Source organism: Lithobates pipiens, unplaced genomic scaffold, assembly GCF_037356315.1.
Source record: "Lithobates pipiens isolate NorthernLeopardFrog02 unplaced genomic scaffold, aLitPip1_a1.2 Scaffold_28, whole genome shotgun sequence".
In the NCBI taxonomy this organism is placed as follows: Eukaryota; Metazoa; Chordata; class Amphibia; order Anura; family Ranidae; genus Lithobates; species Lithobates pipiens.
In genome coordinates this window covers 15201779-15226993 of record NW_027507789.1, presented here as the reverse complement: position 1 = coordinate 15226993, position 25215 = coordinate 15201779, and the positions used below count along the sequence as shown (strand labels likewise).

The 25215-nt window shown below is 47.2% G+C and overlaps 1 protein-coding gene across 4 annotated transcripts in view; it reads right to left on the bottom strand.

Annotated features, from left to right (window-relative positions):
• CEP131 (centrosomal protein 131) overlaps positions 1–25215 on the bottom strand; it is an 85565-nt gene that overhangs the window by 20744 nt on the left and 39606 nt on the right. For 3 of the 4 annotated variants that reach the window (XM_077458720.1, XM_077458723.1, XM_077458721.1), the window contains 7 exons: positions 24380–24505; positions 23721–23837; positions 22114–22143; positions 20338–20440; positions 15536–15737; positions 13735–13842; positions 9296–9413 (listed from right to left, as the gene is read on the bottom strand). In XM_077458720.1, the coding sequence (XP_077314846.1) occupies positions 9296–9413; positions 13735–13842; positions 15536–15737; positions 20338–20440; positions 22114–22143; positions 23721–23837; positions 24380–24505 (804 nt within the window). The remainder of the gene's footprint in view (positions 1–9295; positions 9414–13734; positions 13843–15535; positions 15738–20337; positions 20441–22113; positions 22144–23720; positions 23838–24379; positions 24506–25215) is intronic. The other variant, XM_077458722.1, reaches the window with a different exon arrangement.

Genomic DNA, 25215 nt, shown 5'->3' with positions numbered 1-25215 from the left:
TGCTGTTTACAACGGCATTTCTTCATTCGGCAGCTCCGTGAGACGATCGCGGGTATGCCCGCGGCGATCGAGTCCGCGAGTCCCGAGACCGGAATCACGGGGGTCCCGACCAGCGCGGGAGCGCGCCGGCGGCGGCGCGCTCCCGATGGCAGGGCGGCAAATTTAAAGGGACATACATTGTATGCCCATTTGCCTGCCCGTGCCATTCGGTCGACGTACATCGGCGTGCGCTGGTCGGCAAGTGGTTAAAAGACTCATAATGCCTCGTATATTATACATTGGGTTGTTTTCTTTCCAAAATGGGGTGATTTCCATTGACCTGGCGCTCCGAAGCCTTCAAAAGTGTAAGAGGTAGTCAAGAAATTCTATGTGTAATCTATACTCCAAGAACGCCTGATGGGTGCTCCCTACATGTTGGGCCTCTCTATGTGGCCACGCTGTGTAAAAGTCTCACACGTGGTATCATCGTACTCAGGAGTAGTAGAATGTGTTTTGGTGTGTAATTTGCGGTATGCATATGCTGTGTGTGAGAATAACCTGCTAATATAACAATTTTGTGGAAAAAAAAAAAAGTGTTGATTTTGCAAAGAATTGTGGGAAAAAACTCACTATGCCACTTACTAAATATCTTGGAATCTCTATTTTCCAAAAAGAGGTTATTTGGGGGGGTATTTGTACTTTCCTGGCTTGTTAGGGTCTCAAGAAATGAGGCCGTCAGTACTTCAGGTGTGATCAATTTTCAGTGATTGGCACCATAGCTTGTGGACTCTAGAACTAACTTTCAGGCCGGGTTCACACCGCTGCGATGCGGGAACGCCGCGAATCCGCGACGTTTTCCCGCATCGCATTACTCCCGCCGGCAGTTCACACTGCCCTATGCGGATGGCTGGGAGTGTCAATGATATGTTAATGACACCCCCAGATCCGTCCGCATATCGCAGTGCGATCTGCCGACTCGGACAGGAATCGGATCGCATGGTGTGAACACCCATGCGATCCGATTCTGTTGCGGACCAAAAAAAGGGTCCCGTGCGAGTTTGCTGCGGGAGCGATGCGAATTCAGCCATACTATCTGTATGGCTGAACTCGCATCGCTATGGAGATCGGATGTGATTTGCGGTGCGAATCACATCCGGATCTCCCCCCGCAGCAGTGTGAACTCAGCCTCACAAAGACCAAATAATATACACCAATTTAGGTTATTTTTTTATCAAAGATATGTAGCAGTATACATTTTGCCCACAATTATGAAGAAAAATTACTAATTTGCTAAATTTTATAATAGAAACAAAGAAAAATGCATTTTTTTTTTTTTTACATAATTTTCAGTCTTTTTTTCTTTTATAGTGCAAAAAATAAAAAAAACCCAGCGATGATTAAATACCACCAAAACAAAGCTTTATTTGCGTGAAAAGAAAAAAAAAAAAAAAAAAAAAAGGACAAAAATGTCACATAGGTACAGTGTTGCATGACTGAGTAATTGTCATTCAAAATGTGAGCACTCTGAAAGCTGAAAATTGGTCTGGTTAGGAAGGGGGTTTAAGTGCCCAGTGGTTAAAAAAAAAAAAAAAAAAAAAAAAAATTAATTAAATAAATAAAGGTATTTAGAATGTTTTTATATCTATACTACTGGGGGGGAAAAAAAAAAAAAAAAAAAAAAAAAAAAAATAATAATCGGATTTAAATCTTGAATCGAGTTGAGAGGTCAAATCGATTTTTTTTTTTTACCATCGCGCCGGTCCTGAGGAGCTGCGGGCAGGAGTTTTTAGGCGAGGCCGCGGTTTCGGCCTAGTCCGCGAGGCTGGACGCTGTGGATTAGGCCGAAGCCGCGGCCTCGCCTAAAAACTCCTGCCCGCAGCTCCTCAGGACCTGCGTGATCTCCATCAAAAAAAGAAAAAAAAAAAAAAAAAACAACTTGATTTGAATCGTGAATAGTTTTTTTTTTGTTTTTTGTTTTTTTTAAATCGCTGATTTTTTTTTTTGAAAATCGCCCAGCTCTAATATATACACAAGTGCTTTGCCTTTCATATCTATATTGAACTGAACGGGTTGTTTTACAAGGTGAAGGGGGTCACATATACTTTAAACCCGGGAGGCTAGCAACTGGTCGATCGCGATCTACCTATTGACTGCCAACAGGTGACAGTTAGAACGCGTTCCAGTTCCTGCCCTGTCAACCCTCAAGTTCCACCCCTCCTCCTCCCTCCTCAGAGTAAGTCCTAGATAGTAGAGGCATTTCCTGCCCCGCAGCATGCCCTTTGCATGTGTGGCTACAGGGCAGGGAATGCCTCTGATGCCTAGCATTCGCTGTCATCTTTGACAGCGCGTGGACGATTTGAGGCTCTTGTACACCTGTGTGTAGTGTCCCGATCCCCACAGGCCATCCTTCTCAATTTCATTCAAAGGTGACATCACGTGACGAAAGAAGGGCTGGCAGGGATCAGCGCACCAGAACAGGTAGATCTGTAACAGCAGCTTCCCTGCGTACTCCATATTAGGAAACCAAATATGGACCCTTCAGTACCATGGCCTCCTGATCCCTCTGTAGCATGCCCTTGTGATCCCCAGTACAATGTCCTCCTGACACCTCTGTAATGTGCCCTCCTGACCCCCCCCAGGACTGTGCCTTCCTGAGCCCCAGTACCATGTCCTCCTAACCCCCCCCAAGACTATGACCCCCCTGGACCATGGCCTCCTGATCTTTCTATAGTGTGCCCTCCTAATCCCCAGTACCATGTCCTCCTGACACCTCTGTAATGTGCCTTCCTGACCCCCAGTACCATGTCCTCCTAACCCCCCCCCCCCCCCAAGACTATGACCCCCTGGACCATGGCCTCCTGATCTTTCTATAGTGTGCCCTCCTAATCCCCAGTACCATGTCCTCCTGACACCTCTGTAATGTGCCCTCCTGACCCCCCCAGGACTGTGCCTTCCTGACCCCCAGTACCATGTCCTCCTAACCCCCCCAAGACTATGACCTCCTGATCCCCAGGACCATGGCTTCCTGATCTCTCTATAGTGTGCCAACCTAATCCCCAGTACCACGTCCTCCTGACACCTCTGTAATGTGCCCTCCTGACCCCCAGTACTATCACCTTCTAACCCCCCCTTAATATTGTGCCATCCTGACCCCCACCCCCCCGCAGGACTGCACCCTCATGACTCCCTCCACTTCCCTACCTACTACTAACCTCTGTAGACTGTTCTACCCACTACTGACCTCTGAGGGCTTGCTCGTTAACTTCTTAAAAAGAAAAGTGTGTAGTGATGACCTTTGCTCTCTTCCATGTTGTTGTGGTGGATCTCCACCTCTAGAAGGTTGCCTACCCCTGGTTTAAACCTTCAGGAATGTCCAAATAAGTGGTGGTCAACACAGCTAACAACTGCTAACAGTCGCATGAAAGCAACATAAAATTGGGGAAAGTCCTCAGCTCCAAGAGCCGCCTGAATGATCCTTTGACCCTTGAAGCTGACATCAGAGAAGATAACAATGTCCACCAGGTAGAACTTCGAGAACATGTGAGTATCGGGATCAGCTATCAGTCATGCAAATCTGGGAAACAGGAGACTCAAGACAAAAAAAACTCACAAATCAAACAGTGATGGGAAAAGGTGAGACCTAACCCCTTAGGATCATTTGCTTGAATGATTTCCTGTCAGAGCCACTCAAGAGATGGTGGAACAAGAAGCCGGAGCTCTATTGTAGGGACCATCCGGGATGAGAAAATGGAAATCGGTCTTTCAGAAAAAAGACATATAGGGCAAAGAGAAGACTCTCGCGTCCGAAACCACAAACAAACAATGCGGGGAAATTCCCATTTTGTTAACTGGAGCTGGACAGAGTAAGAGAAAGAAAATATCCTGATGGAGGTGAAAGGCAGGTAACGACTCTGGGCAAGAAGGAAGGCCTGGGTCTCACCACCACCTCGTTCCAATGAAAATCCAGGATAAGGCCGCCAGTTCAGACACTCACCTGGCAGAGGTGATGGCTAATAAAACACTATCTGGGTATAAGAAGGTAATAGTCTTGGGGGGGTTAGGAGGACATTGTACTGGGGGTCAGGAAAGCACAGTCCTGGGGGGTCAGGGGGGCACATTACAGAGGTGTCAGGAGGACATGGTACTGGGGATTAGGAGAGCACACTATAGAAAGATCAGGAGGCCATGGTCCTGGGGGTCATAGTCTTGGGGGGGTTAGGAGGACATGAAAGTGGAGTACGAAATGGGTGAAAGTGGAGTACGAAATATCTAGAGAGAACCAGATTCAGATCCCATGGAGTCAGAGAGGGGGAGCTACAGTGGGGAAAATAATGATTTGATCCACTGCAGATTTTGTAAGTTTGCCCACTTGCAAAGAAATAAAGGGGGGTCTATAATTTTTATCATAGGTGTATTTTAAAATGTTAGAGACATGATATGAACCAAAAATCCAGGAAAAAAAAAAAAACATGATACAAGTGTTAGAAATTGAGTTGCAGTTCAGTGAGTAAAATAAGTATTTGATCCCCTACCAACCAACAATAAATCTGGCTCCCATAGACGGACTACAGTAGGTGCTCATGTGGTAGACAGATTAGTCCAGTCAATATAAGAAGGTGCTTCGAACGACAACTCGTTATGTGTATAAAAGACACCTGTCCACAGAATCTCTTCCTTCCATTCAAACCTCCCCATCATGGGCAAGACCAATAAGCTGTCAAAAGGACGTCGGGCACAAGATTGTAGACCTGCACAAGTCTGGAATGGGTTACAAAACCATCAGCAAGAAGCTTGGTGAGAAGGAGACAACTGTTGGAGCGATTATTTGCAAATGGAAGAAATACAAAATAACCATCAACTGTCCTCGGTCTGGAGCTCCATGTAAGATTCCGCCTCATGGGGTGAGGATAGTCATGAGAAAAGTGAGGGATCAGCCCAGAACTACACGGGAGGAGCTTGTGCATGATTGAGACCATAGTGACCAAACATACCATTGGAAACACACCACCATGGATTTAAATCCTGCAGAGTCAGCAAGGTCCTCTTCCTCAAGAAGGCACATGTACAGGCCCATCTGAAGTTTGCCAATGAACATCTAAATGATTCGGAGAAGGATTGGTCAGGTGAAACCAAAATTTAGCTTTGGCATTAACTCAATTTGCCGTGTTTGGAGGATGAAAAATGCTGAATGACCCAAAGAACACCATCCCTACAATCAAGGATGGAGGTGGAAACATGATGGTTTGGGATCGTTTCTCTGCTACAGATACAGACCGACTTGCTGCATTGAGGGGCCAAAGGACAGGGGGGCCATGTATTGTAAAATCTTAGATGAGAACCTTCCCTTAGTCAGAACACTGAAGATGGGTAATGGATGGGTCTTCCAGCATGACAATGACCCAAAAAAAACCACCAAGGCAACAAAGGAGTGGCTCAAGAACAACAACATTAAGGTCATGGAGTGGCCTAGCCAGTCTCCAGACCTTAATCCTATAGAAAATTTATGGAGGGAGCTGAAACTTTGAGTTGCCAAGCGACAGCAAAGAAACCTTAAGGCTTTAGAGAAGATCTGTAAGGAAGCGTGGACCAAAGAAACGTCTTACCTCTGTGCTTGCCAACAAGGGTTTCTCCACCAACTACTAAGTCATGTTTTGCTTGGAGATCAAATACTTATTTTACTCGCTGAACTGCAACTTCATTTATAACATTTTTATCATGTTTGTTTTCTGAATTTTTGGTCGATCTTCTCTCTCAATCATTTAAAATACACCTATGATAAAAATGACAGACCCTTCCTTTCTTCGTAAGTGGGCAAACTTACAAAATCTGCAGGGGATCAAATCATTATTTTCCCCACTGTAGACGGGAGACCTCCAGTACAAGATTGTCAGAGAACAAAAGGTCTCTGAAACAGAAGATAAAAAGAGACCCGACCCCTGATTGGTGCCAACAGTCAGTCCCCCGGGGAGACATTTTGTCCCATGAAGAACCTCCTGGGGTGGAAGCCCTAAAACTCGCACCAAGTGAAGAATGTATTCCATGTCAGATGTGAGGTCTTACAAGAAGTACATTTCTATTCAAACACTAGGAATCACAGACTCAGAAATGCCCGTCCCTAAGAACCTTCAACAGCCATGCCATGAAGTAGGTTGGTAAGTCAGTTCTTGGGTGACACCCCGACTATTCAGTAAACGTAATGCCACTTCATCGCTCACTTAGTCCTACATCCAATAGCGTACACATGATGCTCCAAACGATGCTGCCATCCTCAAGCTGGGAAACTCCTGAGAAAATTGCCAAAGACACAGGAGGGCGCAAACGCTTAGCGCATTACCACCACCAAATTTTATTGTGTAATAAAAGCCCAAAACATACTCACATACAAGAGACGATACAAGGGTATTAAAATAGCACTCCAGCTTAGGGCGATGCCAACAGAGCTGCGGTTGGAATGCTGACATGTTTCAGGGGAGGAGCCCCCTTCCTCAGAGCTCTGTTAGTATCGCCCTGAGCTGGAATGGCGTTTTGATAGCCTTGTGCCGGCTTCGTGTTTTTGATGGTCAGAAAATAGGGACCTTGAATGAACTCAAAATGGGGTTTTCCTGTGTGCTTTCTTACAGTGGGGTGCAAAGGGAACCAAGAAACCAATACTAGAAAGAGCACCGATAGAAGAGATAGGTCTCTGTAGCTTCAGGGTAGTTTATGCTGCTTCAATAAGAGCCGAAAAAGTTGCCTTTAAATTTGGAAGTAATAGCAGTAGTCTGCTACTCGAGGTCATGAGTCAAGGACTGGAGCGACTTAAAATCAGATACAGTCTCTGCAGCCAATGGCTCGGAAGACTCCGATGCCACAGACAGATCACATATAGTCCACAATTAGCATCAGCAAATAACAGGGTGGTTTTGGTAAAACTCTTGCATGGTAAAAACCTCATCTGAAAAAGGAGAGGGGGAGAGGAGCCAACCACATCTGAGGGAGCCAAGAGAGACCCTCCAGGAAGAAACAGACTACCAAGATTGGTGGATAACGGGATTCCAAGCTGTAGACATTAGAAGAAATGCTTCAAACAGTCTCAGGACCATTGGTAGAATGTGAGGTGGGGGCGACCAGTACAGTGGGACAGTTCCCATGTGTCTGTCTACAAATCAGAGATCGCAATGGAGAGGCTTCCTCAAGGAGGGGCAGGAGAGTGGAGAGGCTTCCTCAAGGAGGGGCAGGAGAGTGGAGAGGCTTCCTCAAGGAGGAGCAGCAAGGGCTTCCTCAAGCACCAGTGGGGAGAGGCTTCCTCAGGCACCAGTGGGGAGAGGCTTGCTCAAGAAGGAGCAGCAGTGGGGAGAGGCTTGCTCAAGAAGGAGCAGCAGTGGGGAGAGGCTTGCTCAAGAAGGAGCAGCAGTGGGGAGAGGCTTGCTCAAGAAGGAGCAGCAGTGGGGAGAGGCTTGCTCAAGAAGGAGCAGCAGTGGGGAGAGGCTTGCTCAAGAAGGAGCAGCAGTGGGGAGAGGCTTCCTCAAGAAGGAGCAGCAGTGGGGAGAGGCTTCCTCAAGAAGGAGCAGCAGTGGGGAGAGGCTTCCTCAAGAAGGAGCAGCAGTGGGGAGAGGCTTCCTCAAGAAGGAGCAGCAGAGGGGACAGGCTTCCTCAAGGAGGAGCAGAAGAGGGGACAGGCTTCCTCAAGGAGGAGCAGAAGAGGGGACAGGCTTCCTCAAGAAGGAGCAGAAGAGGGGACAGGCTTCCTCAAGAAGGAGCAGAAGAGGGGACAGGCTTCCTCAAGGAGGAGCAGAAGAGGGGACAGGCTTCCTCAAGGAGGAGCAGAAGAGGGGACAGGCTTCCTCAAGGAGGAGCAGAAGAGGGGACAGGCTTCCTCAAGGAGGAGCAGAAGAGGGGACAGGCTTCCTCAAGGAGGAGCAGCAGTGGGGAGAGGCTTCCTCAAGAAGGAGCAGAAGAGGGGACAGGCTTCCTCAAGGAGGAGCAGAAGAGGGGACAGGCTTCCTCAAGGAGGAGCAGAAGGTGGGACAGGCTTCCTCAAGGAGGAGCAGAAGGTGGGACAGGCTTCCTCAAGGAGGAGCAGAAGGGGGAGCAGGCTTCCTTAAGCAGCAGTGGGGAGAGAATTCCTCAAGCAGCAGCAGCGTATGACGTCAGAGCCGAGACCATGGAAACAGGAAATAAAGGCACCCAGCAACCTAAGCAATTGACCAACCTACTCACAAAGTGACTCTTCAGAAACAGGGAAACTGCTAATAAAATGCCAATGGCTCTAGACCAGGAAAGCGCTCTTCAGCAAACTTACCAGAATGGAGTCCAAATAGTGTCCTAGGTGGACCAGGTGCCCGAGGGTCACTTACGAGCTGTCTTCACAAGCCCAGTCCAGATGTGAGGACAATTGTGCTGGAAGCTGCACTCAAAAAGACAACCCTCTGTAAGAAGTACTTGCTCAATCCCCACCCCATAAACCCTCCAGTAGTGAGAGCAGCACCCCCTTATGACTGCAGTTACAGAACTGCAGATCTGAGAATCAACATATTAATGACATAAAAAAAAATTAAAAAAAAAATGTTTTAGTATATTCCTTATAAGTGCTTCTCTATGCAATGCAGGCAGATCATGGCTGGTGGGTGGGGCCAGCAGGGGGCTGTTCATAGTTTCCTGAAACATCACAGCACCCAGCCTCAGTAGCCTTCAGTTCTGATGCATGCAGTGGGAGGAGTTATGAAAATATCTAAATGCCTTGGTTTTTGTGTGCCAGTCTGGAGGAGTGGATGTTCCTAGGCAGGCTGTATTTACATAGGTAACGCCCACATTTTCTGAACCGCCATTATGGAAAGAACTGAAATCCAATGAAAGGGCTGGGCCAGGGATAGTCAGACTTGGAAAGGATTAGAAATCAGGTGTGGACAACTGTGGCCCCTCCAGCTTTTGCGGAACTACAAATCCCATTGTGCCTCTGCGAGTCATGCTTGTAACCATCGGTCTTGCAATGCCTCATGGGATATGTAGTTCCACAACAGCTGGGGAGCCACAGTTGCCCACACCTGTGATGATCCTGGACTTCCTCCAGCCAGGAAATGAGGCGGGGCTCTATCTGACATGCTGCAGCTTCTAATGCACATTGTGAGAAGCTCACAGTGTGCAGTGAAATCAGAGAAAGACATTTCAGTCCAGGAGAGGAGCCGGTACATCTGTGCAAGACTGATAGGAATAGGGAGGATATAAGACTGAAGGGGAGGCCAGAGGGAGGATTGAACTCTCTAACATCCACCAAAAACTGCGCTATCACGTCTAGGTGATGAGACCGTTCCTATGACTGGATGAAGGGGGTGGTTACCTGGTGCCTCCGGTCTTGCTCCTCTTTGCTCTTCTCGTACTCTTCTCTCAGCACGCGGGTAGCCAAGGAACAGTTATCTTCCAGCTGCTTCCTCAGTTCATCCAGCTCCGCCCTCTGCCTGTGTGAGGACCCAAAGAGATTGATGAGAACAAAACGACACACACGGCTCAATCTCCTCCCACCAATACACCATGCAACCAATCAGCAGCTAAACCACAGCAAAGTGCACTGAGGGGGGTCATTTGTGAAATATTCTGTCTGCTATATTTGCCAGTTGCTGTTCTGTTGCCTTTTAAAAGGCCAACTCCACCCAAAACAGAGGTTTCTAACTGTGGGGGTGCACTGGTGAAAGGCTAATTGTCTGCTTGGGGACCCCAATGCCAACATTTTCCTGCAGTAGTTTCTGGAAGCCATATCACCCTCATATTTAGGTCAACTATATTGTATGGATAATCCATTGGGAAGGGGGTGTACCACCATTATTGGAGTGGAGTGTACCGCCCCGTATTGGTGTGGGGGTGTATCGCCATTATTGAGTTTGAGGTGTACCGCTATTGGTGTGGGGGTGTCCCACCATTATTGGGTTTGGGGTGTACCGCCATTATTGGTGTGGGGTTGTACCATCTTTGTTGGGTTTGGGGTGTACCGACCATTATTGGGTGTGGGGGGTGCACCGACCATTATTGGGTGTGGGGGGTGCACCGACCATTATTGGGTGTGGGGGGTGCACCGACCATTATTGGGTGTGGGGGGTGCACCGACCATCATTGGGTGTGGGGGGTGCACCGACCATCATTGGGTGTGGGGGGTGCACCGACCATCATTGGGTGTGGGGGGTGCACCGACCATCATTGGGTGTGGGGGGTGCACCGACCATCATTGGGTGTGGGGGGTGCACCGACCATCATTGGGTGTGGGGGGTGCACCGACCATTATTGGGTGTGGGGGGTGCACCGACCATTATTGGGTGTGGGGGGTGCACCGACCATTATTGGGTGTGGGGGGTGCACCGACCATTATTGGGTGTGGGGGGTGCACCGACCATTATTGGGTGTGGGGGGTGCACCGACCATTATTGGGTGTGGGGGGTGCACCGACCATTATTGGGTGTGGGGGGTGCACCGACCATTATTGGGTGTGGGGGGTGCACCGACCATTATTGGGTGTGGTGGGTGCACCGGCCATTATTGGGTGTGGTGGGTGTACCGGCCATTATTGGGTGTGGTGGGTGTACCGGCCATTATTGGGTGTGGGGGGTGTACCGACCATTATTGGGTGTGGGGGGTGTACCGGCCATTATTGGGTGTGGTGGGTGTACCGGCCATTATTGGGTGTGGTGGATGTACCGACCATTATTGGCTATGGGGGATGTACCGACCATTATTGGCTATGGGGGATGTACCGACCATTATTGGCTATGGGGGATGTACCGACCATTATTGGCTATGGGGGGATATACCGACCATTATTGGCTATGGGGGGATATACCGACCATTATTGGCTATGGGGGGGATGTACCGACCATTATTGGCTATGGGGGATGTACCGACCATTATTGGCTATGGGGGATGTACCGACCATTATTGGCTATGGGGGATGTACCGACCATTATTGGCTATGGGGGATGTACCGACCATTATTGGCTATAGGGGATGTACCGACCATTATTGGCTATAGGGGATGTACCGCCATTATTGGCTATGGGGGATGTACCGCCATTATTGGGTTGCAGGGTGTACCACCATTATTAAGATGAGGGTGTACCGCCTTTATCGGGGTTGTCATGGCAGTTAAGCAGGAAGTCAGAACCATTTCTAGGTGTATATTAGACTTCCCAGCTGCCAAGCAGCACAAAAATATAAACCTGCCACTTACTGCTCTGGAGATGTTTTCACACATTAGTAACTTTGTAAAACTCAAGACCGGCCCACATTGTTTTGGCTGTCTTCTTAGTGGAGATTTCCCATGACTTCCTTTTCCAATAGGAAGTGACGGGGAATGCCGCGTACACGCGACCGGACTTTGACAGTCTTGGTCCGGCGGACTGGAATCCGGAGACAATTCGATCAGGTGTGTGGGCTCCAGCGGACTTTTTCTTCCCAAAAGTCCGGCGGACCTAGAAACAAAAAACTTTCTTCAAATCTTTCCGATGGACTCGAGTCCGGTCGAAAAATCCGGTCGTCTGTGTGCTGGTCCGACAGACTAAAACCGACGCTAGGGCAGCTATTGGCTACTAGCTATGAACTTCCTTATTCTACGTCATCACGTTCGAATCCATCTGACTTGTGTGTGGCCAAGTCCGTTCGTTTGAAAGTCCGGCGGACCACAGCTGCAAAGTACGTCGGATTGTCCGCCGGACCAAGTCCGTCGAAAAGTCTGGTTGTGTGTACGCGGCAGAAATCTCCCCCAATGGAGGGGGGGTGGGGGGCATGCAGACTTCAAAAACACCTGGAGGGGCTGTCTCTCTTCTTGGAGTTGGGTGGTTTTAGTAGCTGAGGGTGTCTTTTATATTTGGAGAAAATCTCATGCTATTCACTGATGGGTCAGAACTGGGCAGTCAGATTCCAAGGCTGCAGATAGACAAAAAAAAAAAAAAAAAAAAGGGGGGGGGGCCCTCAAAGTGCAATTATGAATTTATAATTCATGCCGGATCGGCAAAAATAGGATTTTTATAACAGCTTACCTGTAAAATCCTTTTCTTGGAGTAAATCATGAGACATAGAGCCTTAAGTTCACTCCCTATATAACCCCTCCTCCTTCCAGGAGCACATCAGTTTTTGTAGCATAGGAATATGCTTAAATCCCAAAAAAGAGGGGAGGGATCTCTGTGTCCCATGATGTACTCCAAGAAAAAAGGATTTTCCAGGTAAGCTGTAAAAAGAAAATCCTATTTTCTTTATCGTACATCATGGGACACAGAGCCTTAAGTAATTAATGGGACGTCCCACAGCAATGCTACTTGAGGGGAGGGAGACACAACCGGGAGGGTACCCCCAGACTTGAGGACCTTTGCTGCTGCCTGCATAACACTGCGCCCAAAGGCGATATCCTCATACCGCCTTACATCCAGCTGGTCAGAACAAGGGATACACTCAAATGCCCCCTAACCCTCTGGTCCCATCAGGGGAGAAGAAAAAAAAAAACATTTTGCAGATTTCCTTTTACCTTGAAAAAAAATCTCCCTCAAAATGCTGCTGCAACCACACAGAGACTGAGATTTACAGTGAAGACAACAGAGTAAGTTATGTGGATAGACTCCCTCTAGTGGAGAATTAAGGCATAACAAAATTTTTTCCCTAATGGAAGAATACCTAGGTGTTTTTAATACCCAACTTTCTTCCCTTATCCCTGCCACAGGATTTGCTGAATTAAAGAGACAATCCAACCTTCACTCATCACGGCGGGCTGCGTTTAGCAAACCTTCAAGGACCAGGTCCCTAAAACGGGTTCCAACTCCCTTGGACCTGTAAAAGCACCCCACCAGGAAAGCTAGGTAATGTAGCAAGACCAAAGCCCTGGGTTCCTGGGGTCCAGCCCTTCAAAGAGAGGCGAAATCTTGTGCTTCGGAATACGAGGCCCCAGGTACCATCCTTTTAGGCCTTAGTGGCACATTGGATGGATCTGGTCTTTATGGAGGCTATTTAAATCCAGCATGGATCCCTCCTAGTGGAGCTCCTCAGAGCACATCTTCACTCGTGACCAACACCTTAGACACTGGCGAAAAAACTGATGTGCTCCTGGAAGGAGGAGGGGTTATATAAGGAGTGAACTTCTTGGATTGGGTATAACCATTGTCCATCACCTGAAGGTGGTCTATAACCCATTAAGTAATTACTTAAGGCTCTGTGTCCCATGATGTACGATAAAGAAATATTTATCATGATCTACCTATCATTTGCAGCCTTGTGATGAGGGAGAGATCGTGTCCCTGCTGTGCCGTCCCTCCATCAGAAGTGCCCATTTCCCCTCATAGGCAGGAGTGGTGCAAGGAAGTGGCAGCAAGACATACCCTACCTGGTCTGCTGCTCTATGTCACCACTCCTATTGCGCCCATTTCAGGTGCTTGTAACATTACATAGAATTTCTTGGGGTGGATTGGTGGGGACCAGCATGCTAGAACAGGTAGCTATGTCTTACCGCTGCTTCCCTGTGCCACTCAGCATATAAGGAACGGGGGGGGTGTATAACGGAAAGCATTTCTGATGGGGGCATGATGGTGGCACTGGGGGGGAAATATTGGTAGCAATGAGTAAGACTGACGTTACTGGGTCCCCCCCACTTGACCACCAATAATGGACGGCACGCGAACAACCAGTTTATGATTTCTCATCACCGACACCCACCCACTTTAATTTGGCCATGCTCCGTTTAAGGAAGTGCCCCCGTTTCGTGTATGGAGTTCAGGCAATATAAAGCAGAATCCCCCTCCAAGCTCTCACCTGGCGGCCTGCTGGTTTAGCCGCTCCTTCTCCTCGGCCACTTCGCTGTACAGACGCCGGCGCTGTTCCTGCAGGGACTGCTCTTCCTGCACCAGCTGTTTCTCATACCTGCACACACACAAAGCTTCACATCAATAGAGAACACAGGTGACAAAGTTTGCCCGTTTTTCCCTCAATACTATGAGGATTACAGGGTATGTATGTGGATTTTGGCTTGGTATCAGCCTCTAACAATGTAGTGTACAGTTTGTATAGTAGAGCTCAGACTGCGAGAGGAAGAAAAGAGCCAATCAGGTATGTTGCACTATAAGGAGCATGCCGATAGGACAAGACCGCAGAGTGACAGCTCATCAGTCTAATGCGTCATCTTTCGCTGTCCAGTCACAGACTGGCTGGAAGGAGGGAACCTGAGATGGCTGGAAGGATAGAGCCCGAGATGACAGGAAGAAAGGAACCTGAGATGACTGGAAGAAGTAGGGTTGTCCCGATACCACCTTTTTTAGACCGAGTACAAGCACCGATACTTTTTTTAATGTCATGTGATAGTTTGACTCATGGGCACTTCTAGGCAGCACTGACTGATGGTTGGTACTGACAAATGGGCACTGATTGATGACACTTATGGGCACTGATGGATGGCACTGATAGGCAGCACTTATGGGCACTGGTATTTATTATGCAATTGCCTGACATGAATGAAGAGAGGAAAGGAACGATTTTGCAATGCTAGGCATATAGCATTGCAAAATCCTTCCTTGCCTCTCAGCAGTCATGTCATTTAACATTTATCATCTAGTAAGTATGTTGCGATGCCCATCTTGGTACACTTTGCACTCGGTTGCAGCAAGCCAGCAGCGGACATCTTGTTACACCCAGCCTGAACTATGTGGGCTGGATGTAACAAGATGTCCGCTGCTGGCTTACTGCAGGGTGTACCAAGATGGGCGTCATGATGTTTACCCTCCGACAGTGACACGGAACATCACTTCCTTTACTGAATGTGACAGCTCCGGTCACCGTTTTGGACGGTATATGCGGCACCTCTGACCCGGCCAACTTACCCCTAGTTCCACTGCTGTCAGACTCGAAGTCTATCTCCGCTCCGCCCTCTTCCAGTTGCATTCCGAGGTTTTAGATTAAACGTTGGGAGCATTTGGGCGAGTACAAGTGCTCGCACAAATGCTCAGTATCAGTCCTGTTACCAAGTATCGGTACAACCCTGGAACGAAGGAACCCGACGTGGCTGGAACGAAGGAACCCGACGTGGCTGGAACGAAGGAACCCGACGTGGCTGGAACGAAGGAACCCGACGTGGCTGGAACGAAGGAACCCGACGTGGCTGGAACGAAGGAACCCGACGTGGCTGGAAGGCAGGAACCCGACAGGACTGGAAGGAGAGATCCAGGAGAGATCCTGAGAGGACTGGAAGGAGAGATCCTGAGAGGACTGGAAGGAGAGGGGTAGAGATGAGTACAGCTGGGATTTCTACAGAACCTGACCTGGATTGAAGAACAGGTGAAGGACTCCCAGGGTTTTCAGCATGACGGTGCTAACACAGGAAGAACTTTGCCAGGGAGCAGAGTGGCGGGAGAGTCTCTCTGCCAGAACAGAGTCTCCCTCCTGTACCGATCATCTCCTCAGGCTCTCCCCTTCCAATTGTTGCAGCTCTCCACACAGACATCTGCCAGCTTCCTCAGTGAGGCATTGAAGGCCAGATAAGGCCTTCAATGGGTCTGCATCAGCCCAGTTGGGACTTGTTTCACTTAGAGACTTCCCTTCACCACCACAGTGCCATGCTCACCTCTGCTTTGCCAGCTCTCGCTCCTTCTGGCTCAGTTCCTCCTTCTCCTGTTCCACGTTCTGGCGCAGCTCCTCGGCCTGGCGCACGTAACGCATGGCGGCCCTTTCATCAGACTGCAGGAGCTCGGCCTCATGGAGCGCCTTCAACTTGCGGATTTCCTGCTTGTGTTTGGAGATAAGTCTCTGGATCTCGGGTTCCAGGCCTGGGAAAAAAAAAAAAAAAAAGTAAAAAAACAAAACATGGCTTCTATTAGAAGACAAAGATTTTTTTATTCAACCAGCACCTCCAGAGCAATTTTTCCATTTTTTTTTTTGCATGAATGTTAAGATCAGCATTTTATTGCTAGAAACTACAGAAACATGATTATATTTTCTGAAAGCAGAGACCCTGGAGAATAAAAAGATCTCACAAGACCTGTGGGTGCCTTGTTTTCAACAGAAGACTAATGTTGTATGGCATACCCTGAGATGGGGTGGATGGTGGACTATGGAGAGCAGAGGAGGCAGTGCAAGGAGGGAGGTTAGTCTCTAACACTAACATTGTTACTTTTACTAAATACACTGCATCAATGTAGTCAGGTTCATTAGGAGTGGAGGGGGGGGGTCCATTTCAAAAGATCGTTGTTTTGTTGATTACTCAACTTGATCGCGCTGATTGCAGTAAGTGGTTGGAGTTGATGTATGGATGAAGATATACTGAACTAATAGGTGATACAAGGTGATGGGAACATGCAGGTTAGGGATAGTAGGAAGGAGGTTAGTTATTACATAGGATATTCTGTGTTTGCCTTGGATAAATAGTCGGTGTGAATTTGCTTGTAGTTGCCTGCACTGACCCAGGACAAGTGCACAAATTCCGACCTCCCCCCTCAAAGCAGATAAGAGCTCATTCTGGAAATTCCAACTCTTGACACATGAAAAATCTACAATTCACTGTACAAATACAAGTTAAACTCATCCATAGTACTAGCTTTCAGATTAGCAGACCAAACAGCTAAATACACAGATAAAAAAAAAAAAAAAGAAAAAAAAAAAAAAAGAAGAGGATGTGAATATTTACCTGGGAAAGAGCCAACATTCTTTTCAGCCAGTCTTGTGCTCCAGACACCTCTGATGGACGGTGCTCTTGGGTCAGTCCATTGTTGTTAAAGAGTGTGCCCAGACGTCCCCTAATTTTACCCCCAAACTTTGGACTTTCACTTTTTTTTTTTCTTTAAAGCTGAACTAAAAGGCAGCAAGAGACCCTTACCTCTGCTCCAATGGTCCAACACCTGTGAGGTCCTTTGCCACCATCCTTTCCCCAGACAGTTACAGGTGATGGTCTCCAACCATCTGGGATTGACCAATGCAGGATGGCGTCATTCCTGTGCGCCAGATGATGAGACCACAAGCCCCACATGGTAACAAAACTATGAGAACAAACCACAATGGGAGATAATTCTCTAATTCCAGAAGAACAAGAAATAGTTACATAAGTAGGGACTATTAGTGCCTCTACCAGATCCATCCAGGGACCATCTGGGAAGACCAATCACTATTCAATACCGAAAAGGTAAGCACTCTCAGACTGAACGGTGGTCAACCAGGGGAGAGATATCCTCTTGAAGAGCTGAGGCTGGACAGAGGAATGATGTCCTAGTTCAGTGTTTCTCAAATCCAGTCCTCAGGCCCCCCCAACAGGTCATGTTTTCAGGATTTCCCTCAGATGAAACGGCTGTGGTAATTGCTAAGGCAGTGAAACTGATCAAATCACCTGTGAAAAATAATGGAAAACCTGAAAATATGACCTGTTGGGGGGGCCTGAGGACTGGATTTGAGAAACACTGTCCTAGTTGTAGAAAGAAACCCAAGGCAATGGATATCCTTATTGAATCTCAAAAATGTGTCAGGTCTGGAGACTGGGTCTTCTTAATGCATGGGCACTGTCCAGGGGCCCCAGGTGCATGGAGGTCCAATGATAATCTTGTATTACACTATATTTGCTGACTGTCATGGATTTTCCAGGACAGTCACGTTTTATACAAAGCTGTCCCGGGGTGGCCACGTCCTGGGCAGCATCCCCGGGATTTGAGCTACGGGGGCAGCAGCAGCCTGTTATTGTGCTAAATCTAAAATAAAAATTACATCTTACCCTGCTACTTGATTAAAATCGATTTCATTAAAAGTGCTAATAAATGTTCAATTCTATCAACTAGTTATACTTTCATTCTTGAGAATAGGTGGGTAAATTGGGGCAGGCTGTTAGGGACCAAGGTGCCAGATGGCCAAAAGTAACCAAGGTCACTGTAAACAGGCAGTAGGAATGGACCAGAGATTGGACTGGATTCCACGCGACTCTTTGCAGCAGCACGGAGATGCTTCCTCGGAGGTTGAAGAGCACAAAGATGACATCAGCACTCCAAGTCCTTTAACATTAACCCATTCTGCAGTTTAGGAACTGGTGGGAAGTGCGTATTTTCAAAGGCACCCAGTGTACCGAACAAGTGGTACAGTAGCTTCAAAATCAGCCTATTCAGAGAGACTCCGAGACAAAACAAGCACCGAGGGGCAATGCCAATGGCTCTGGAAAGCATTCTGTGGCTGGCTTATACCAGAATGGGGCCTGGTAAGTATTCTTATACAGAATCCAAGACCCAAAAGGCCACAGGTACACAGCGGGAGGTTGTCATCAAGCCCGGGCCAATGATTCATGGCCAGAACATGCTGATTGGCTGTGTCCAATCACAGACCAGAGCTCCGAGTTGACATTTAACACAGAGATCTGTACAGAGGGAATGAGCGCTTTGTTTCTTATTCCTGCAAAGCAGAGATGAGAAACAGATCTAGTAGTAAAATCAGCACACAGTGCGCACACACATTGCACATATTTACCCCCCCTTGATTACCCCTAGATTTTAACCCCTTCCCAGCCAGTGTCATTAGTACAGTGACACTGTATAGTATTATCACTGTATTAGTGTCACTGGTGAGGTCAGTGGCCGTAAGTCAGTTTCCCCCCCCACACTATCACCGTCCCATTACAAGCTGCTGATCACCACCATTAGTAATATATATATATATATATATATATATATATATATATATATATATATATATATATATATATATATATATATATATATATATATATATATATATATATACACACACACACACACACATACACACACACACACACACATACATACATACATGTACACACAAACAAGGTATACATGGATTATATATAACAGTTTTTAAACGCTATAACTTTCACACAAACCAATTAATATACACTTATGGGATTTTGTTTGCCAAAGACATGTAGCAGAATACATTTTGACCAAAATTTATGAAAACATTTAATTTTTGTGATTTTTTTTTATTGGATGTTTTATAGCAAAAAAGGAAATACACCAGCCCCCCCAATTTTTCAGTCTTTTTTCATTTATGGAATAAATAAAAAACCCATTGGTGATCAAATACCACCAAAAGAAATTTGATGAAGAAAAATTATACAAATTTAATTTGGGTGCAGTGTTGCATGACCGTGCAATTACCAGTTGAAATAGTACAGTGCTGAATAGCAAAAAGTTCCTTCCCTGGTCATGGAGGGGGGTAAAACCTCCTGGAGGTGAAGGGGTCACCTGATGCTTCCTCAGTCTGCTTTTAACTATGTAAGAGCCAAACTAACTAACTCAATGAAATACACAGCAGGGTGGCGGAATTAACTTTCTCAGGCACTGATTATATACAGTCAGCAGGCATTCTGCACTATGAATGTTTGGATCTATGGGATAGGTAGGTCGGTAGGTCTCTCTTATTACACAGCCGGCTTTAGCCATTTGACATAAAATGGGATTACTGCCTGTAATGTGAATACAGCGTGACCTACATAACCATCTGGGCCGTACTGCAGGCAGCAGTGAGGAAGACTGAGCTATCGCATCTCTGACCAAAATACAGCTGATGCATCATGTGCTGCTATTGCTAATTGTTTCTGCATGGAACCGATCCAAGGACGTTATTCAGAGGAGCGTTCCGTGTCCATGTGTGCATCTCCCAGTGCCAAACCAGTCTCCAATTCCACACACCACATAGCGACATCTAGTGGCAGAAGTAGAGATGGCAGCTTTCTACTATGGCTCAATCACACCACCAGCGCTGGGCTAGTGTTCACGATTGGTCTTCCCACTCTTACTTCTGCATTTTCCATGAAGTCCAGCAGGAATGGTGGGAACCCTTCATAATGAGCACTTCAGGTGTACAGACCCAGGAACTAAGCATAGGGATGGTTGGAACCCCTCATAATGGGCACTTCAGGTGTACAGACCCAGGAACTAAGCATAGGGATGGTGGGAACACCTCATAATGGGCACTTTAGGTGTACAGATCCAGGAACTCAGCACAGGGTTGGTTGGAACACCTCATAATGGGCACCGCAGATCAACAGACCAAGGAATTTTATATTTGTCTCAAAAAGGTACATATATTTATTTGGGGAGATATCCCTTCACTTCCTGTTCCATAGCCACAACTGGAAGCGAGAGTCCTTCCAAAGTGAGGGAATCCCTGGTTGTCACCAGAACTAGTGTCCCCATTGGAAGATTTCCCTTCTATTCCTCTTCTGGAGACAACCCAAAAATTGTGATTTTCTTTCACCCTCTGTGATAATAGTATAGAGGACAAAAGAGAGAGGGTGGCTCTCCCTAGTGGAGACAGACATAAAAACACAACAGGGGTTCTAATCCCTCTCCCCTCCATCCTTTCTGTTGTACTGTAATCTGAGGATTGCTGGTGGTAGGGGGGATGGAAGTCGCTTACCCTTCACAGTGATTTCTTTGATTTTCTTGGTCTTCTCGTCGATCCATTTCTCTCTGCGGACTTTCTCGGTGGCCGTCATCAGTTCCTGCAGCTTCTTCATCTCCTGGAAGACACAAGAGAGAGAGAGAGAGAGAGAAGAGGGATGAGGACAGGAAATGGTTCATAAGATTGATTATGTGGGGGGCGCTCTTCATGCAGCATGGAGACACGGGATGCGTGATGTTCTGACACAGAAGGAGCTGTATGCAGACAGAAGAGGTAAGTGGCCATTCTCGTTGTGAACTGTCATGCAGTTGGTATGGAGCTGCCGGGGCATCGAAGCCTCTGAGCCATGCACTGCTACAATGTAGGAAGTTGGATTTACAGGACTGTATATATAGGATTATATATATACACACACGTTTACCCTTCTATTGGTTGAACTGCATGGACTTATTGTGTTCTTATATACCTCCTAATAGGTGCTGACTTATATCAGCCAAACTCTAGAAATTAAAGAGTAACTCCACTTCTGTTGAGAATAACACCCACCATCGCCGAACCCCGCCGACCCCCCCCCCCCCCCCCTGTGTGCAGTGGCGGCTGGTGATTTTTTTAGGGGGGGGCCGTAAACAAGCCCCCCCACCCAGTAGGTTGGTCGGCAGCACCCCCCTACCCCGGTAGACGGGTGGGCTTCTAGAGTTTTTCAGCTGTAAAATCGCTCTAACGTCAAAAAGCGCTGATAACCTCAAAAACGCGGCTCAGCAAAAAAATTTCATGTTTTTGATCCATTGAAAAAAAAAAAAATGAAAAAAGCTAAATAAAAAAAAAAAAAAAAAAAAAAAAAAAAAAAAGGTTTGCATGTTGAAAAGCTCACGGCAAAGCTACTGGCGTTTTAAAAACCTTATTATAACGTCCAGTGTGCGCGAGGCCTCAATTACAATATGACTTGTGTAGGAATTTAGTATACTATATTATTTTATTTGCTATTCCCACCCACAAAAAAAGTGGAGTTACCCTTTAGCTTTACAAAGCAAAAGAGTTTTTTTTTTTTTTTTTGGTGTGTAAATCATGTGACCGCACCTCTCTTTAGCTCAGTACCTCTAGGACTTTAATCGATTGTTGCTAGATACATAAAGTATAATTGCAGGCTATACCCAACGAGTAATAAAACAAAAAAAAAATAAAAAAATGTATTTACCGCTAACGCCTGCACCGTCGCAGTGTGAAAGGGGTCTTAGTGAAGATGGCGGTGCCTGCACCCCGAAGCTGATTGAAGAATCGGCTTAGGTGAGGAAAGTGCTGGATCCCTGGACAGGTAAGTGTCCTTATATTAAAAGTCATCAGCTGCAGTATTTGTACAGGATTTGTAGATGCGGTCTTTTACTTTAAATTACCTTTTTTTTTGGTGCTCTTCTTTAAAAAGGTATAAAACATGGGAATCCGATATGTACTGCAGAGATGTACTGGATAGGCATGTTCTAATTTCACATTGATATTTTATTAATAGGCTAACCTTCGTTATTACCAGGAAACAGGTGATGGTGAAGGGGGCTCCCCCTCTGCAGCAAGCATTTGTTAGTAAGGGGGTTCCAGAAACATGCACAGGACACACATACCCCAGGGACTGTGCGGTGCGGAGGTGGTGCTCAATACAGCCCTTAGTATATAACAGAGGAGGACGGTAAGTACTGACATAAGCTGGGGTGGAGGGAGGGGCACATTGTACAGAACAGAAGAGTGGGACCGGACAATGTGTACTGAGCAGGCTGGGGAGGGGATTGGGGGGCCCATTACCTCACACAGGGGGCCCAGAGTCTGCCAAACCTGAGGAAGAGGAAGAGAAGAGAGGGGGAGAGGTAAAAGGTCAACACAGAAGTCACACAGATAAATGGTGTCAAGAAAACGGTCAACTGCTAATCATCAATTTGTTTTTGTAGGTGACAGGCAGTACATCGGTCTCCTCTTTATGGTAGTACATGACATAGAGACACGGTCCGGACACAGAAATTATGTCACAGGAGCCCGGCGAGGAATCTGATGGAAGACGGAAGAAGCCAGAACTCCTGGAGCGAGCGATGGGGACAATGTCCAGGCTAAGGACTGATGTCCGAAACGCGTAGCCCGTTTTACAGCTTTGTACATGTACAGTAGAACCTTGGTTAACGAGGAATGTGGTTAATGAGCATTTTGAAAGACGAGAAAGTTTTTTTTTTCTGACTCGGTTGTCTCGCAAAACGAGCAGAATTCAAGCTAATGTGGTGTGCAGTACCGCTTTTGGCCAGAGGTTCGGGGGCGCCGGTGACACTCGGAATGGTTTGGTGCTGATCGGAAAACACTCGGAAATACTCTGTTCCCGTGTGTTTCCGAGTTCAGCCTAGCTGCCCCCGAGTATTTCTGAGGCTCTCTGGCGCCCCCCCACCTCTGGCCACATGCGGTATTGCATGCAATAGAAGTCAATGCGGAACAAATCATCTTAGTTTCCATTGACTTCTATGGGGAAACTCGTTTTGATATGCGAGTGCTTTGGATTACAAGCTTTCTCCTGGAATGGATTATGCTCGTAATCCACTGTATTTAATAAAGAAATATAATTTTGGATGTCATCCTGAGTGCCGACCATCCCTTTCCTTATTCTGGTACATTGGAGGAGTCAGCAGCCTCAAGGTCTGAGCACCGGGTGGAGCTTTTACATAGGAAGGTTGCAGCGCATAAACACCTGTTTTCCAGGCCTGTCCTACCCTTCACAGAAAGACCCCCGAACAGGCCTACGGGGGAGGTACACGGGGGGGAAGATACCTGAACAGATCACTCAATAGCTGCGAGGGCCAACCTTTCTGTTTCTGCTTCATTAATGACTTGGGTCTAAGGCCGTACAACATACGCTACCGGTTGTTCCGAATCTTCCAGGTGCTCTACATTTGACGCCGATACTTACACTTTAAAAAAAAAAAAAATGCTGTCCCCATCACCCCTCCTATCAAACTTCCTTCTGCTGCCCCCTGGGCATCTGTGTTCTCTCCTGGCCCCCCCCCCCCTGTTTTCTCTCCTGCCCCCCCCCCCCCCCCGTTTTCTCTCCAGGCCCCCCTCATAGCCAGCCCCCCCCCCACCCTTAACGGATGTGTACCAATTGCTGTGTTCATTCATAACAGTTTCCTTTGCTTCGGTTTGTGAATGAATGGGAAGCCTCTGTTCTGATCTATTCCTATTTATTCTGTTCTGCTGAGGCTGCAGTAATCATTGTGTTCTGCCGGCCAAGAAGGCTCCTTAACGGCAGAAAACAATAGGTTTGCAGGAAAGAAAACCGCATCATCTATGGCCTGCCTTATGCAACAAAACTACTACCGAAAAAGACTAAAAGTAACTATAACAGCATTAACTGTGCAGTGAGCCTCGTCTCTTACCGTGTCGTGCTGCTCCTGCATCTGTCGGATCTTACTGGAGTATTTCTGATCCACCTTCTTCAGTTCAGTCACAAGAGATTCACATCGCTCACTCAGAGCTTTCTTGTCATCGATGAGCTGGGGAAAATGTAGATACTGAGTTTATGGAGAAAATGGTTTTCAATATACTCAATGTAAAAAAAAAAAAAAAAAAAAAAAAAAAAAAAAAAAACAGGCCTTCATCAGGGTCATTATACATAATTTATGGAAATGTTCTGAGATCGTGCCTCCTTATTGGGCTGTTTTTTGTTGAATTGTACCCGGGTGTTTCCGTTTTCACCCTATCTGGGTGTTGGTGCAGAGAAAGTTGCCCAGCTTCTATCCAACATTTCTGGGCGTTCCAGAAAGCATCTCCCACCTTGGTGCCATTGTTCCTTCCACTGGTCACTATTGCTTCCTGTAGTGCCGTAACGACCACCAGGAGGAATCCCAGAATGCATCGGGGGTCATGCTATCTGTCACACTCAGAAATTTCGGATAGCAGCTGTGTTCCTAGCTCTGCAAGAAAGCAAACATTACACGCCTGTGCCGTTTGGACTCAGCACAGGTGGGCATTCAAATTCTTCCATCACAGGGGGTTGCAGGCCGGAATTTTTTTCAAACATGGTTCATGCCATTACCTGGTCTATGAAGGTCAGGTGTCTCTGGATGGTGGATTCGTACTGCTCACTTTGCTGTTTCAGTTGGTACCCCAACTCCTTCTCTGTCTGCTTTACATGGCGTACCGTCAGCTCCCGCTGCTGGGCCTGTGAAGGAGAAGAGTCTGTTAGTTTCCGGAGACTCCATCAATGATCACAGATGGTGGGGGCCTCATATAAAACTACAGACTCCGAGATGTGATGGGAGAAGCATGGGGGAGCTTTGATCTGGAAGAGAAGCATGGGGAGGGGGAGCTCTGATGTGGAGAGGGCTCTGATGTGGAAGGGAAGGGTGGGGGGTTCTAATGATGGAAGGGTGGAGGGAAGCTCCGATGTGAAAGGGAGTTGTGGGCGGAAGCTCTGATGTAGGTAATGATTAAGTACATTTGTACTGTGTGAAACGTGTCTACGAGATTGTGTTGGTGTCTCCTGGAGTCACTTTACCTTGAAGGGTGGGGGGAGCTCTGATGTGGAAGGGAAGGGTGGGAGGGGGAGCTCTGATGTGAAGGGGAAGGGTGGGGGGGGGGGAGCTCTGGATGTGCAACAGTGGGGGGGAGCTCTGATGTGCAAGGCAAGGGTAGAGGAAGCGCTGATGTGGAAGGGTGGAGGGAGCTCTGATGTTGAAAGGAAGGGAAGGGAGCTCTGATGCAAGTAATTATTTAAGTACATTTGTACTATGTGAAACGCATCTACGAGATTGTGTTGGTGTCTCCTGGGGTCACTTGGTAACTAAATAAACAGCATTCCACCTCACGTGCAGCCATCTCTTCTTTACCTTGAAGGGTAGAGGAAGCTCTGATGTGGAAGGGAAGGGTGGA